Genomic DNA, 17,530 nt, shown 5'->3' with positions numbered 1-17,530 from the left:
TTAGCCACCATTTCGTCTGGTGGTAAGCGATGCACGTCTATTTAAGAGCACCGAACCACCGGGACTTGAAGACACCAAACGTTCGAATTAACAGTAACAGAATAGCCGAACTGTTCATTACCATCATATTTTGATGATATCTGGACATATACTTCTCTAATAGCACGCCACTGAGCTCGGTCAACAGGTCTTTGCACCTCTGCCGGTCACCTTACGGATACTAACTCCTAAATCGTGGGAATCCTGCACTGCACAAACTATTTTGCTAATTATAAATGGTATCCTGGATAGGTTCATATTTTTAAAGAGGTATGGGGCAAATGAGCAGATAAATTACCTAGTGGTTAGTAATCAGTGCCACTAATGGACACTGCAATGCAACACCAAAAGAGTTACAATAGCGGTGCCAGTCTTTTGGTTCTCGGGCCCCTCTGGTCCTCCGGTCTTTTTTCTACGAGGAACTCGACTAGTTTCAAGCCATGATGGAGGCCCATATTCATGACCTGTATTCCGCGACACGACGCGGCGACAGTTACGTGAGTAAGCCGATACCATAATAATGAATTTAGTATGTTTCACGAAAGTTATAATATAATAGAATGAAATATTGTTAGGTTTCGGAAAATGCACACAGATTACGCCAACAACTGCACGGAACATAACAGATAAAGGAAGTTCTTCACACTTCGTTCCAAAGACCATCATTCATCTTCTCTCGTGATGTCTTATCACATGTGACTCAGGAACTGTAGTTGTGTTTGTCACTAGAATTTTTCCTTAAATTTTTCTTGCAGTCTCTGGGTCATTGTTCCCTGGGTCGTCAATGACCGTATAAGATTAAGAACACTGGTTAGCTATGGTCATGATTCACTTCAGCATGAGACAACACTTTTCATTATCTTTTAAGCGGATACTTACATTTTGAAGATATGTACTTAATTTTTGATGCGTATTTAGTTTATAGTCGTGGTTTTTAGGTATGTTTTGTCTGGAATTTGGATTACAAGTGCAATGTACACTCATTTTTTTCATTATTTGTGTTATAAGACTCATGTAATAGGGGGTGAGCCAATTCCATATAGATAAATTTTCACACTTCGTCCCAGAAATAATTTGCCCGATCTGTTTTTTTTTAATATGCTTTTGGAAATTGCTCCCCTTGCGACCACTAGACTAATGAGGCAGTAAAATGTTGCTTTGTCATAATTTTACGCTAAGAAAGCTATAGGCTATCTACTGATTTATTTCGTAACGGGATCCAAGAAAGTCATTCATGTCCCTAGGACGCGCCGGACTTCAGTGTTCCGGTTTTTTCATGGTTGTATCTATTGTAGATCCTGGGTTATAGGTATTGCAGTGGTTTAGGGAGGTGATGGCGGACATTTCCCATTAAAACAAAATAAAAATAATAATAATGCAGGGTGTTATCTCTCCTTCATTAGATGAGTGAAGCGAATTCTAATAAATAGAAGCTGCAAGCTGCAATGCTGATAGAAAATGTAAGCAAAAAATTAAACTAACATTTATTTTCTAGAATTAACAAGTACCGATTGGATTTTAGCTGTAAACTCCACAATCTAAATAGACAGAATACAGAGATATTTTCCAACTGAATAGTTTTGTTATGACCATACTATCAATAATGTTTAGATAAAAAGCGTATGACCTTTAAATTTGTTCACTCGCGGTCATTTCAAAGGCATGCACTAAAGCATTGTTTGGGAAAATAACGAGTTTGGTTTGTTCAGGTATTTGTATGGAAAATTCGCCTTTTTTACCTAAGTATAAAAGTTCATTACCGAGTCCTCGGTTTCCCCTGAATTTTCCTCATTATTATTTTTGTTAAGTGCATACAATACAATGGAAATAGAAACGGAAAACTGTTAAGTTTACTGTACCCACATTTTACCGTACATATTCGTTCAAGTGGAAAATGTCAAAGTCTTGTACTTAACTAAGTAAGTATAACTAGGTTAGTGTCAAAAGGTGTTTATATAGAAAAGTAGCTTCTATTAGCTTCGCCCACGTCACCGTCGTAAAAACTATCCTACGTGTCCAGACCATTATAAGCCCCTGTTCTATAATATAATTTTATCCCAATCCGATTGTGTAACAAACATACCAACTTTTGCATTTATAATAGTAATAAGTTTTGCTGTAATGCAACGTGTAGCGGGCTCTGTTGGCTATGCGTTTGGCTTCCACCAATAATTATACTCATTGGTACACATCGCTTACCACTGGTGGAAACAGACTCAGCTAAGCTATGTTTTTTATATTAAAGATGCGCTCTATGAATGCGTTCTATGGATGAGTGCTATGGATGGTTTCCCTTATATCGACATGGCATACTAGAGCTGCGCATCTTCCTCGCACAGCTACATGGATTAGTATCAGTGGAAACGGTCACATAGTTTCACAGCTTAGCTATTACATCTTCGTAGCATAGCTACTTAGCACATCTCTGGTAGTAAAGCACCCAGATATTTTATTAATATTCCTTTGTAAAAATGTTCCAACTAAACTTAGATCCTTTTGCGTGTGAGTTAGCGGATACGAGCTCATAGATTCTTTAAGATAAAGTCACAAGGGCTGATAGATAAAGCAAGATATTTTCATTATCTCTACACCTCCATTGTGGTATATAAATAGTCTGAGAATAGTACATAATGAGCCCTGATCATCACATTGCATGACTACAATGATATCTGTGAATCAAATTGTTCAGGATGCCTTCATAGTTATAGTTTTATAGTTATCAGATTTTATATTGAAAAAAATATCTTAAGGAAATATGGTGTGATTATGTTAACCTTCCTATACTCGCGCATTGGTCTGTGAGACCGACGAAACATTTTTTCAATTTTTTTTTTGTTTTTGGTAACCCCAGCGACTCCATTTTTTTAGTAGCTCTCGGATTCGTTGCCAACTTCATTTTAGTGCACGCAGTGCGTTTGTGCGAAACGCACATGTTGGTGTGTTTGGCGCCAATCGGTCCGTCAGACCGACGCGAGTATAGGCGTAACTTTTATCGTAGGTATAAAAGTAGTATAAGATTGTTACTGTGAAGCTGATAACCAAGTGAATCTGTGATTTACATATCTTATAGCTATTGTTTTTTAAAATAATAAAGTTTATTTGAGTTTTTTTTTTGAAGAAATATGTTTTAGTTCTGTTTACTTAGTACATAAGAAAAATATGTCAATTTTGAAGGCTGTTTTGTATGAGACTGATAGTCAAGTTAAATATATAATTAACAAGTTATAACATGATATGATTGTTTCATTATATCCTCTATTTTGAAAACAAAATATAATCTTTATAGGTTTTCATAGAAAAAAAATAAATGACAGCAGTTCAAACTATCGGTCTGTGAGACCGCGCGCGAGTATAGCTGTAACAAAAAATCACGCGAGTATAGGAAGGTTAATAATTTCTATGTTTTTACAATCTATTTCTATTTAGGTAATGAAAAAATATGCGACACGTATTTTTTATTATATTTTTTATAGATAAAACGAATTAAATTTAGAAAATTAGCAATTAGGGAGCAAATACGTCATTTCTACGTATAAAATGTACCAAGAAGTGACGTCACGCGATATTTCAAATCGATATTATATCTCCGAAAGTGTTTGTTTCCGTAAGAAAATTAAATATACGAGTCTAATATTTATGTGTCTAAAATTAAAAAAATAGTCATCTACCCAATTATTTGACAAGTAGTAATCCGATTCATGACTAGTATACCGCGACTGTCGCCGAAAAACATAATAATTAAAGTATGTCTCACGAAAGATATAATTAATTATATTTTAGTTAAAAGATGAATCGTTTGAGAAAAAACAAATTCCTATTGGTGTAGTAATTAAAATGAAATCAGCAATTAACTTTTCTATGAAACCGTAATAATATTCGATGATTTCTTTGAATGAAAATCCACAGAATTACAAAAATGTTAATTTGGATAAATATACCTTTAAATAATCACCTTGACTTTAAAATTGACATTTCCAGCAAAAACCGCATCATTTATGTTATTATTCTTTTAGGTATTTCGTTTTTAAAAATAGTTATAACAAGGAAAATATACCAAATAGAACTTTAAATTATAAAGTTATTATTAAAACAAGAATGGCATATAAATTTTATCTGTCGTACTCAGAGTCCTTAGCAATTATTGTATTACGAGCAAAATCGTTACTAAGGAATAGTTTAAGTAATCATTAAATGTCTCTGAGTTTGGCAGTGAGAGTAATGTTATATTTAGTTACACTGAGCTTAGTAATTGTAGGTATTATTTGTATACATGAAACAATACAAAAGAATATATTTTACACTAGATTATGCCCGTGGCTTCACTCGCCTTAAGAAGTATTATTCATAATGAAATTTATTAAAATCCTTTCTTAGAACCAACGTGCCTTGCCTACGTCATAGTAGCTTTACGCATGCAAAAGTCTCAGACCGATCGGTTAAAAATTGACAAAGTTTCATACAAAATTTCATCCCCTATTTTATCCCCTTGGGAGTACAATTGATCAAAATCTTTTAGTTACGTCTACGTTATAACATCCGTTGATAAAACACTATCTGCCGCACATTTAATGATTACTTAAACTAATCCTTAGTAACGTTTTTGTATCAATAACAATTACTAAGGATTTTGTTAAGTAATTATTACATGACTCTAATTACGGCGGTATGTCAGTCATTCAGTCAGTTTGAATTTAGGTAAATTAAAAGCATTTTTTTAAAATTTTATTTTCTTTAAGCTATACCTCAATGACATCTTAATCACGATTTTATATATAGGTACATATACGTTTATAAATGCCAACAAATAATAAAAAATAAAACACCAAAATACCTAATGCAGAAAATTTTACGAACGTTTACAAGATAATAACATTAGGAATCTCAATAAAAATCTTTTTTTGGTTTGACATTAATATCACGAATTTAATGCGTATATTATAGTGGGTGTACCTACATTGAACAGTGGTATTACGTGCCATAATGTGCACCTCTGCCTACCCTTCGAGGATTAGCGTGACGTTGCACTTTAATGCATATTTTACAATCTATACATATACATTTACTTATGAGTAACGAGAGATTCCAGATTTTAAATGAAAATGAATGACTCATCGAATATACCAATGTTCTTTTGAAACTTTGACTCAGTTATTGCACAGAAATCCTAATTTATTGCCCGTTCGGAATATTCTAACCAATTTGGAAATCCTATTCCGTATCCTTAATATTATTGGGTTTCAAAAATGACCATCCTTATGCTTATCCATCATCACGTCTTCTCCCGTCTTGGGTGAGGTGAGAGAGAGATTCCGACTCTTACTGTCTAAAAACCAACCTGTTCCTACTCCTGTGTCGAAAAAAATGTTGTTTTCTTCTCTTCTAATAATATCTTCTGATTAATTTCGTTGCGGGATCCAATGCATGTTATTCATGTCCGCGACAACACATTTAGCGATTTTTTTTTATTACTTATGCAGATGGCATTATTATATACTTTTCTTAGTGTAAGTTTGTATGTAATGACACAATGTTGTTAGTACTAGATATCTATTACATTATTTATTGCAAGTAATCGATGTAATTTCTCAACGATCCGGTCAGAGCCGGTACTAAGCGGTTCGCGCCATATTTGTCCGGCTCTATAGTTTATGACATGCGATTAAAATCTAGACATTATGAGATAGTAATTGTCTGTTTATAGTTTTTCATGAAAACAGTTTATCGTATTAAATGTTGTGGAACAGTTTTTTAAATTATTAGAACTTGAGACGGGATATTTACCATGTTTATTTATTTCGACGAGTTTCTGATATTTCGGCACTGTTGCAAGCGCCATGGTCACGGATGAACTGGACAGTTGTGTTAGTGACCATGTCAGTTTAAAAAAAACATTTAAATGGATATAAAAAGTAGAACGAATAGTACACTTTGGTACGTGTAAATTGCTTCACTAGAGGACTGACTGACAGACTGATATTTTTAATCTTGTTTGACATTTAAAAGCGCCTGGCTGGTCTAGTTAAAATAAATAAATTTTGATTTTGACTTGTACTTGACACAATGTGGGCGGAAACCAATAAAATCAATAAAGAATAGGTGGAGTCAAGTCAAAGGCAAGTCTGTGAGCTAATATGGATGGAATGGGTGTCTGTGATGTGATGTGATGACGAAGACAGGGGAGAATAGAACTGTGGAATGAGCTGTCGTCGGCGGTATTTCCGAACCGATACAATCTTCAAACCTTCAAAAAAAGAGAGTATTCCTCCTTAAATGGCCGGCAACACACCTGTGACTCCTCTGGTGTTGCGGCGGCCTCGTTTGCCCCCTATTCCATAAAAAAAATTAGAAGAACAGAGCCGAGCTCTGTGACTGAAATAAGAAAATTTAGAAAAAATATATTGCAATTTGTTTTCTAACCATCATTACGAATCTTAACATAAAATTAATTGATAACCATAACTCGTAATGGCTTTTATTTTAATTATTTGTTCTCGTTAAACTTTTATAGTATAATTTATGGGTGATTTCATTATTTAATGGAAAAGGGGCCGTCATTGTTGCATGGATGATAACTTCCTGCAACATCACACTTTATCAAGGGTATTGAAAGACGTCAGAAGTACTTTCTTGTAGTATCATTTTATCAGCTATATAATATACTTAGTTGCTATTCATTACCGGGGCTCCAGCTCGAAAAACAGGAGTAGGAGCGGGGTGGTTTTTAGTCAGTAAGAGTCTGACACTTCCTCTCGCCGCGCGGGAGACGTCATTGGATGATTTCCCCAGTCAAAGAAAAAAAGCTATTAATACATACTAACAAAATAATATACCTGAACTTTACGCTTTTGTTTCTGGTGGTAATTTTAAATCAATTTTGATATTTAAATGATCATAAAAATACATGTTTCAATAATAATTTAATTGATGCAACTTATGTTTCTTTTTGGTATTATAATTTAAATCTATATTATTAACACACAAAACTCGTTGAGCTCCTTCTTTTTTTTTATGCATTCTGATTGTCATTATGTTTTATGTCTTATATAACGAAAAAAAAAAACTAATTAAAATGTCTAGCATACTCTGTTGCACCTGCTATCAGATTTATTTTAACACAACAGACAAAAATAAAAAAACGAGAATGTTTAAGTCAACTTTGAGTGCAAGAGTGGTTTTCCACCGGAGATGTACTATGCTACGTTACTGTATGCGTTTGGCTTTATTTTTTTTTTATGAGACATCGAGTAGACGTATTACCTGATGGTAAGCAATCGCCGCCGCCCATGGACACTTGAAACACCAGAGGCGTTACAAGTGCGTTACCGGCTTTTTGGGAGTTAGGAATTTAAGGGTCGTTGTTCGGGTTGTGGCTTCCATCAATCATATTCATTGGTACACATAGCTTAGCACTGATGGAAACAGATTGAACTGCGTGCTATGGATGCGTGCTATGGATATGTGATATGGATAGTTTCCCTACTATACATTGCATACTCGAACTGCGCATCTTCCTCATGCAGCTACTTTGTGGCAGCACATCTTACTTGCACCACTACACTCCCAGTATCAGTGTAAACAATCACATAGTTTCACAGCTTAACTATTAAAACGCTGCATAGCTACATAACACATCTCTGGTGGAAAAGCACCATAATCCTAATGTCAGTAAACTCGATCCACTATAATAGTCATTTATTACAATATAAATATTAATTCTATCGCTTACATTTTAAATGATCGGAAACCTGTTATCATTTATAAAGAACTCGAGCTCATGTCGTCATGGTATAAATACAAACTTGGATATTTTCTAAGAATTAGACGTCATATTCTATGTAGTGATGACACTATGGTTTCCGACGTATTTTTGGAAACCCTCTTCATTCATTAATGACTTCATTTCATCTTCGAAATGGGAGTTTTCCTTGTAAGGGGACTAAGACATTAACCTCTGCTTAGTAAGAATGACGAATTCATTCAATAATGTATGGAAAAGCCCAAAGGATAGATGTATTGGAGATGCAGGATTTTAATCAAAGATGATTGTGAATTTTTTTGTGTAATAACTATGAGATTAATTATAAATTAAATATATGGCTTGGTAACGTGAACTACTTTTTCGAGAAAAGCTCTACTAGTTTCAAGACATCCGGTGATGTCGCGTCGCGTAATGCACGCGAGTTGAGAAAGTCTACACATTTAGTATTTTAGTAGGTAATTTTTGTTGCAGGTAAAGAGCAGTTTTATTATTTATTTTTCCACCTATGGACACTCGAAACACCAGGGGCGTTACAAGTACGTTGCCGGCCTTTTGGAGGTTAGGAATTTAAGGGTTGTTGGGGAATCGGGGATTGGAAAAATTGGGAAGGGTCTCACTCACTCACACGAAACATAACGCAAGATTTGTTTCATGTTGATTTTCTGTGAGGCCGTGGTATCACTCCGGTTGAGCCGGCCCATTCGTGCCGAAGCATGGCTCTTCCATACTTATTTTTAAAACAATAAAAATCCTTGTATGTGATGCCCTTTCGCTATCATTGAAGGGATTACTTGACATCAAAAGAACCGCTTGTTTACCATGAAGTATTATTTTATTGTGTACTAAAATTACTTATTTTTGTTCGGTTTGGAAATACATTAAACTTCATAAAAATAAACTTTAAGATATTTTTTTTATTTAGACTACATTTATTGCTGGGCCTTTCATTCAGATTCATAAAGTAGTTTTTATTATGATATGATTGAAATATTTCGTATTTTCTTACAATATTAGTATACGTACCGTCAATCAAATAATAAGTACATCAAAATATATATTTTAATGGAAACTATCGTTGTCTTTTTCTTCTTCTTTAATAATAATATCTTCGGATTTATTTCGTTGGGGGATCCAATACAGTCGACTGCAGTGTTCCGATGTTTTCATGGTTGAATCTAATGTAGATCCTGGCTTACGGGTGTTGCAGCGGTTTGGTAGGATGTGGCGAGCTTGTCCCATAAAAAAATTAATCAAGCTTTAATTTAGCGGAAATGGTGAGTAACCACGTCCGTCAGCAATTGACAGTTACCCCCCACATCCCCGACCAAAATTTTGTCAAAAAAACTGATAAGAACCAAACCAACGTCATAATTATTATTTAAAAATTCATACATATGTATGTAATTAAATAAAAGGACGAAGTAGCTGATCTCGAACACCTTTTCATACAAAAATGTTTTGACAGGCTTCCAATGACGCATTGTTTTAATGTAACAACGTATGTACATATGTGGTACTTGGTTTTACCTGTTCAATGTTTATTAATTAAAAACAACAACTATATTAATAGCCCCTTACACTCTATGGCTGGATTACGGACCTCTACATAAGAGGGTTTGTTATAATATCCATGCATCATGCGTTGAAGATCACAGTTTAAAATGTTCCAGCATATCACAAAGAACTCCAACCTGTGTTCTATCAAATGTAAACACCCATAGGAGGAGCAGAAGTAGTTGTATATGAGAATGTAGGTATTGTAGTTTAACGTCATCTCTCGTCAAATAAAATGCTCAACGACAATTAAAATTAAACAGTGACGAAGACATACGGATTTAAATTTGAAATCTGGTATAGATCTAGAGCTGCAGACTACCTAGCGAGTTTACCGGGGATACGGCTTAAAAAGCAGGAGTAGGAACAGGGTGGTTTTTTTAACCAGTAAGAGTGTGACTCTCTTTGCCTCGTCCTTGCTCAAGTCGGCAGAAGTCATTGCATGATTTTATTCCCCCACAAAAAAAAGTCTGGTTTAAAAGTATCAATTTAATGCTTCCGGAGGTATCGTGAAAGTGTGCTTAAAATTTTATATTTAAAGTTTATAAAGACTTGATAATTTATTGGAAAAGGATGTGAATTACGAAAACACTACTTTCACAGTGCTGTTAACGAAATTATGTTGTAAAAGAATGGCTTGATCAAAGATTACGGTGGCAATGTTTTTGTGATCTCCACCATTTATTATGTTTTTTTTTAATTTAATAAATTCAATTTAATTGGGATTTTCTTATCGATGCAGTCATTTAGTTCTAGAATCTTTTCATTTAGCTTTATTGGTAGTGAAAAAATAAGTAAAAAAAACTATTTCTTCGTATTTTATTATAATTATGACGATTTTTGCAGAACAGTAATTAAATGCTCGTTATTAATATTTATTTTTAGACGATGTGATAATTTAGGTGTATATTGCATTTACCTTAACAATGCAGTTTTTTGACTAATTTCCTCTAACACTACTAACCGACTCCAATTTAAAAACACCATCAACCAACATTGCTTATTACATAAATCTACGTATTTTTGAACTGACAGTTCAACGTCAGACATTGCGAAGTCCGAACGAGAGTATAAACTACCGATTGAAACATAACAAGCAATGGAATTTGTGGCGCTGTCAAAGTGACAGCTATTATTTTTAATTGCGTTTTGTTGTCCCACGAGCAGTGTGGGGCAAAACTTAACAAGTTTTTTGTGCAGTCGGATAAAGTTTTACATTGAAAAGATCGTAAAGTTTCTCTTGTTATATTTTACGATTGTTTTATTTATATCCGTTGGTCGTTTAATAAATTATTTCGTCAATTTATTGCCTATTGTACGGGAGCCGGTGACATTTTAATTCGGTATGTGCACAAAAAACTGTCACGGCTTGACTTGCCGCTTGTCGTGTTCCAGTTTTCACTACTTAAAGTTCATGTTAATTTTTTTTGGTGTATTATTTTTTGTTAACTGCTGTTCGAAAGTTAAAAGGTTATGTTTGTTAACCGTTATTTTAAATTTTAATTGTTTAATTGTGTAATTTGATACAGTCATATGTATGAAGTTAGTTATTAACAAATGTAGGTATACTTTATATACTTAGATTTTGTTTTAATATATTTTTATTTCTTTGTTTTCAGGTAAGAATATTATTTGAGTGACTTAAGTTCTTTACTTCGCTGATTTGGGTTTACGTAAGTGATAAATTTTGTTATACTTATTCATCTATTAAAGTATAAAACAGTACGACGATATTTACTTTATATTTATTAAAACTGTCACGTAGCTCGCATGGTCACAAGTGCGACTGTCCAGCTCCGGTCAGACCCCTAGTCTCCGGGTTTGATTCCCGGATCCTGAAAGTAATTTCGGGTATTTTTCGGAAATTTCGCAGTAGTAGCTCAGACTCTGGAATTATACTCTACTATACGGCAATAGGCTCACCCCTTATTACATGGGACTTATAACACAAATGGTGAAAAGTGGGTGTATGTTGTAACAGTGGTTATACAGGCACCTCTGCCTACACCTTCGGGGATAAAAGGCGTGACGGTATTTTTTTATTAAGTATACCTAGTGAATTAAATATTGCCAGGTGTAAATATAAAGAAATCAAAATAAATTAAAATATAAATGAAATAATTATGTAAAATATTAGCAAAAACATTTTAGTAGCAAACTAAGTTATTTATTTATTGAAGCTTTAATATGTGTACAGAAAATGATAAATATCTAATGGTCCATGGCGGACCATAATTAACTTTTGGATTAAACTATAATCTTTTACTATTCCAATCAAGATGTTTATAGTATGTAATAAATAACGACGAAATCATATCATAACGTTCTTACAATGGGCGTAACTAGACCATCACATCGCCCTGAGGCCAACAGTTCATGTGTTCACGAGTATTGTTATCAACACACAGACACACAACCGCACATCAACCTACACTATCCTAACAAAACTCTTCAAAACATTTCAAACTCTATCACAAAACGATACAGTTCAATTTGTATTGAACAGTTTGTATAAGTGATGTGCTGTACATTCGTCAATTAAAACCAGTCAGACGTTGTTGACGTAATTATCGCGTCCATTACAACCATTTGCCTCCCAACAGTTAAAATTAGAACTATACTACATTTGGAAAAAAACAATGCAAATGATTCACCCGTTGAAACATCATTCAGTTTGTTTTTTAACCACTTCATTATAACTTTAATTAACTTCTCAAGCATTATCCCACCAAACGGACCATACATCATGTTCTCACACAAACTTCAATTAATATCTAATAACCTAACCTAACTAAACAACGTACGCGGACCCATACACGGACTTAAAGGAAACCGCAGTTATTAATTGTGATCAATACTAGTAAAAACAGAGCAATACAAATTGCAACATGTACGTTAGAAGCATTTTTAAGCCACGCACAAGGCACACAAGGCTCTACTGATTTCTAAATAAACGTTGGGTGTCGGGCTATCACCCGCATATCTTGTACATCGACATAGTATTTGGTAGAGCGGTTCAGTTGCGCGCGCGCGCCGCGTGAAGCCTATCGGGTCACAGCACACGCGCAGTGCTCGCTCTACCCGCGCGCATGACGCTCGCGTTTGCACCGCACGAGAATCCCGCGCACCACAAGTGACAATCGAAGTGACCTTGCATAAAAATGTTGTTACCCTGTCGTCCAAACATTGGGAGGCAGTACGTGAAGTGATTGAATAATAATGCCGGAGTGCACAGAACAGTTCGCATTCACCATACCCGTTATACGCTACACCATGGAAGCTGAAGACAGACCCTCGGGTGCTGAGCGCCAGCAGCTCACTAAGAAGATGTCCTTGTTGACCCCTGTCAAGATAGAGACTCCTGACAGCGGTAGAAGCGGCAGGAGATCCTCTGAGCCCACCAAGTATTACATACCTCCACAGTGCAATAACAGACTCTCCCCTAGAAGTGCGCGTAAACGAGATACTAGGAGGAACTCTAAGACTGGTGTTAAGGCTGAACCTAAGGAGAGTTTTGGTCCAAAACCATGTAACTGTGAGGACTGCAGGGCTTCGAGTCCGTTGCCGCCGGGGTACGGCCCACAGACAATGTCGCCTGGTTACGACCAGATGAAGATGTCCCTATTAGAAGTGCCGTGGACTGAGGACTACACCGAGGCGTCCAGCGATGATCTCAGTTCCGAGTGGGAGTCTGATGTTCCTGAGCCAGCACCCCCTAAGGTAAACATTCATCATAGAATAATTTGTGCACTTCATAACACTCCAGACATATTCGGAGCACGGTCTAACGGACTAAGATTAAGTCTAAAACTGTTTGGCTTAAAGATAATTTTAAATTCCATTTAAATCAAACTTATCACTCAGTTGATGATGTGTTGAAACTTGAATATTCAATTCTATTCAAATTATGAACGAAAAACAGGTTTCCGACGCATTGTTTCATTAATGCCTTCTCAACAATTTATTTTGTCTTCGTGTACGTATGCTGACTGATATAGGTACTAGCAATTATAATTGAAATATTAATCCTACATTCCGTTGCTTATATGTCAGGATCGTTATAAAGCCAATGGCTGATTGTTTCAACAATAGATTTGAAAGTGTCAATGAAGCCCAAACTGCTATTGATATGATAACAACACGTGAAACAATTCAATAGGTAATTAACATTGAACATTGAATTGCAAATTTTGTTTCAAGACACGCTTTGAATAGGGGGCCAGTAATTTCCAACTTGTATACTACAATTTTAAATGAAAACTAAATGACGCCGTTTCATATTTATAACAAGAATTTGACGATGAAGTTCGCGAAAATATCGAAACCGGAATGTTATGTTCATATTATTATTTAGGAGTTTTGCATTTAACATAATTGTAGAATTAATAACTGGTCGGTTATACCGGTTTGGTCTGACTTTGACCTGATTTGCACGGCGTCTGACAACAGCAACCACATGTGTCTAATTTTAGATTCATAGAGTATTTTATCATCCAAAATTTTGCGGTAGGTTCGACCAATTTAAATGATAATTTACATTGAAATTGTATCAGTATTCGTTTAATTGTTTAGCTTGGATGGCTATAATATAGATTTTCCATACCGATTGCCAATAACGACGAAATTTGCGGTTTTAAATGCAATTTTGTTGATCAAGGTCTTAAAACAGGTAATACTCGTATTTTATTGCGAACGTTTAACATTTTGTATACTAACAAAATAATTTATCCAATACCTATTTGACTGTTGTTTTTTAAAAATATACGAGACCTTCAAAATCTTCTGCGTTTTCCAAGATAATATTCGATTTACTGCGAACTCTATACAAATCTGATTTTGATCATACTCAACCTCGATCGATTTACTTCGCTAATCAACTGAAAAATCGAATTGCCTTGGTGTACATTAAACATTTCAATATCATTAAAGCTGCACATTTTATAAATTATCTTTTGAAACAGTTGCAGTTGACAGGAAGGTGGTTTAGTGATAATCCCTTAAAATTTATTTTGTTATTTTATAAATTCTGTGATTGTAATTTTTTATCAACATGGTATCCGCTTTTTTATATTCATTTTGTTTTTACCAAACGATCGGACAGGCCATGTTTTTGTGACCACGTGGTCGGATTACTGGTCGATATTTTTAAACGTTAAAATATTAAAGAATTTTCTAGTCACTTCTTTGCTATGTACAAAAGTAAAACTTGTAATATAACACCATTTAACTGTTTCTACTGCATAGCTTTATTTTAGATGAAACGGTAAAAATGACGGCGTCGAAAATGGCTGCAACCACGGTATACAGAAACAAAAGGTCATTCCATGCCTGACACAATCATAAATTAATGTACAGTTTTAAACGCAACGCCATCTATATTCTCAAAGACAATCTCGATTCGATCCTTCACTAAAATCCTTCCAAAAATGCAAGATAGAGGTGTGATGTAACAAATCGATATAATTTATCAACGATCGATTATTTATCGATGCTCTCTCCTCGATGTTGGCGAGTAGCGGTGACCGTTGTTGTCCCGTTAACCCACTTTCACATATCTCATTGTTCTCTATGGGTGAATGAGAGCACCCTGGGTTTATTCGGTTACTACTTCAATGCATGTAGACAATAGTTTCTATATTCCCACGCTTCCTACAAATTGGTTAATATAAACTCTTTATTTCATGGCCCAAAATGTATTTTTAAAGTCATTTCCAAAAAAGCAAAGTTCAATAAACCGATCACAAACCATTTCCTTTGTGATAAAACTAACGTTCAAATGCATAGAACATTATGTTAATGTAGAAGAATATATTTTCATTAATCATGAATACATAAATTGGACCAACCAGCAATGACCAATTTTTGTGAGCAATCTCATTTCGAGGTCCCTGGCCTTAGAAAACTATAGCATAACCACATCTTCGTGTCATTACTGAGAAATTGATAGTTAAAAGAGTTCTTCTCGATTCTGTATGCATCAGCGGTAACAATGATGACGTAGATAATATACCTGTAATGCAGATTGCTGTTATTTCTGTGATGTTTATGGAAATCATCGAGTACGACCTTTGCAATGGCTTCCATAAAATGACGTAGGGCTATTAGAACTGTAGGATCTTGTACATTCATGTTATTTGTCATTACTTCTGTTTCTGCGAAGATCTTTGCACCTTGTTTTACATGTTTTATGGATCCTTTATCATCATCTTTATGTATCTTAACTTCATTAATTACATTTTATATATCATTTTCATTGGAAAGAAGGAAGTTTCCAACAGTGTTACGTACCGTAACCTGAATCATTGGCTTTATATATTTCCAAATGGCATTTAAATTAACAGTGTTTGTGTCATGACTATTCTAATTAATATTGTCATCAATATATTACGTCACTAATACAATTGCGTCATCCCAATTAAAATTAGTTCATTGTTGGTATTGTAATTAATTATTTTATATTCCTGTGTAGGTTTTGTGTTTGCTAGTAGAATTATTATGGACTATCAAAGAGTAAGTTGAAACGAATTATTAGGAACGTATGCATATTCCGCAAACTTCAAATAGTAGTGTATTAATTTTAGAAGAAATTCCCCCTTCCCAATCTTCCCCATCCCCGATTCCCGAACATAAATTCCTAACTCCCAAAAAGCCGGCAACGCACTTGTAACGCCTTTGGTGTTTCAAGTGTCCATGGGCGGCGGCGATTGCTACCATCAGGTAATTCTTATTGCCGGCTTGTTCCAAAAAAAAAATGAAATAATGACCTTTGAGAAGCTAAGTAATTCGAATTTCGAGCTAAGAAATTCGAGTGGCTAAGTGAAGAGATGCCAGAGTTATTGACAAAGACAAGAAAATACGAATTTAAAACGAAAACAAAAAACGAATGTATTCGAAAGTTAAACATTTGACTCATAACGACAATATCTCCAATGCGAATTACGTGACCTCGTGACAATTTTACTGAATACATAAGAGAACTAAATATTGGAAAGATTCATATTCTGAAACAACAATATTCTTATCTTTAGTTTGTTTAAAACACGGTTATTGCTACCTCTATTGTTCCTGCAAGGACGAAACAATCAGGCCAGTCAAATATAAACCTTAAGGCCAAAGCAATAAACATGAGAATTATTAACGATGTTAAGTTTCATGGGTCAATATCCATTAATTGGCGTACACGTAGCTGGAGCGTGATTTTTCTTTCTCATGATGACTTTAATGGCAGACACGTGATACTAACAATGTAAAAATGTAATCTAAATATACGAGGTGTGAAGAAGCTGTTTATTTGGAATAAAACATGATAAAACGCATACCTCGTTTAATTCTGGCATAAGAACTTATACAAATGTTGGTCGAAATATGAGTAGTTGCACGTGAAAGATTAAAAGAGAAAATTGGATCATGGATATTATAAGCTGTGTAGAATTCTGATAGACAATTATTTATTTAAAAGAAACCTACTGATCTTCGTTAAACAACACGAATGTTAGAACAGATACAAAACAGACACAAAAACAGATTGCATGCAGTTTCAAGAATTCCAAATGTTTATATTAATCTTCTCACCTCTAATAATTTATCTATATTGCACTTGACCTAAATAATTTCTAACTCAGTTAATGGAATTTGGCTTTATTCCAAATCGTTTTATAAGAACTTTTCACTTAAGCCTATGGTTTAATGTCTAACTAGTTTAATCTCTATGATATCTTCTTTAAAGAGATTCATCTTATCTCCTCCCACGCCACTTGCTTCAAGCCCAGACTTCCGTCCATGGTCTATTATCCTGGTAACTTCTGGAATCGCTTATTATTCTATTTCTGGATGTTACGTATCTGCTATAGTGATTGTCACTTGCGTTCGTGGAATTTCAACTACCGTTCGTTAAATTCTGACAGAGTTAAAGGATTTTCTTGAGAATAGTTTAGAATTGGTTTATTATTCTTCTTAATATTGTCTGTCGTTTTTCTGTTTGCATTTTCTGTTATAAAAGATTCGGTAGTCACCCTATTCTCTTTTGAATATGATGGATGTTGGGCCTCTTTTAAAGATTTTAGCAAATCCTGTTTCATCTGCTGCCATCAACTTATTTAAGGTGTTCACGCGTCAGTGATATCCTGCTACTTATGCCCTAGTATATAAGGTGTGGTTGTATTGCTTACTTATGAATCA

The 17,530-nt window shown here is 34.7% G+C and overlaps 1 protein-coding gene across 4 annotated transcripts in view; it reads left to right on the top strand.

Annotated features, from left to right (window-relative positions):
- Window positions 1–17,530, top strand: part of LOC118267406 (inositol-trisphosphate 3-kinase B) — a 164,446-nt gene that overhangs the window by 102,190 nt on the left and 44,726 nt on the right. The window contains exon 1 of one of the 4 annotated variants that reach the window (XM_035581372.2): window positions 12,361–13,072. The exons of the other annotated variants lie outside the window; for them this stretch is intronic. Within the exon in view, the coding sequence (XP_035437265.1) occupies window positions 12,572–13,072 (501 nt within the window). The 5' untranslated portion in view covers window positions 12,361–12,571. Of the gene's footprint in view, window positions 1–12,360; window positions 13,073–17,530 lie in introns of those variants that run through there. 4 annotated transcript variants of the gene reach the window in all.

Source organism: Spodoptera frugiperda, chromosome 6 (genome assembly GCF_023101765.2).
Source record: "Spodoptera frugiperda isolate SF20-4 chromosome 6, AGI-APGP_CSIRO_Sfru_2.0, whole genome shotgun sequence".
In the NCBI taxonomy this organism is placed as follows: domain Eukaryota; kingdom Metazoa; phylum Arthropoda; class Insecta; order Lepidoptera; family Noctuidae; genus Spodoptera; species Spodoptera frugiperda.
The sequence above is the reverse complement of the archived record's forward strand: the minus strand, read 5'-3'. Positions and strand labels throughout refer to the sequence as shown.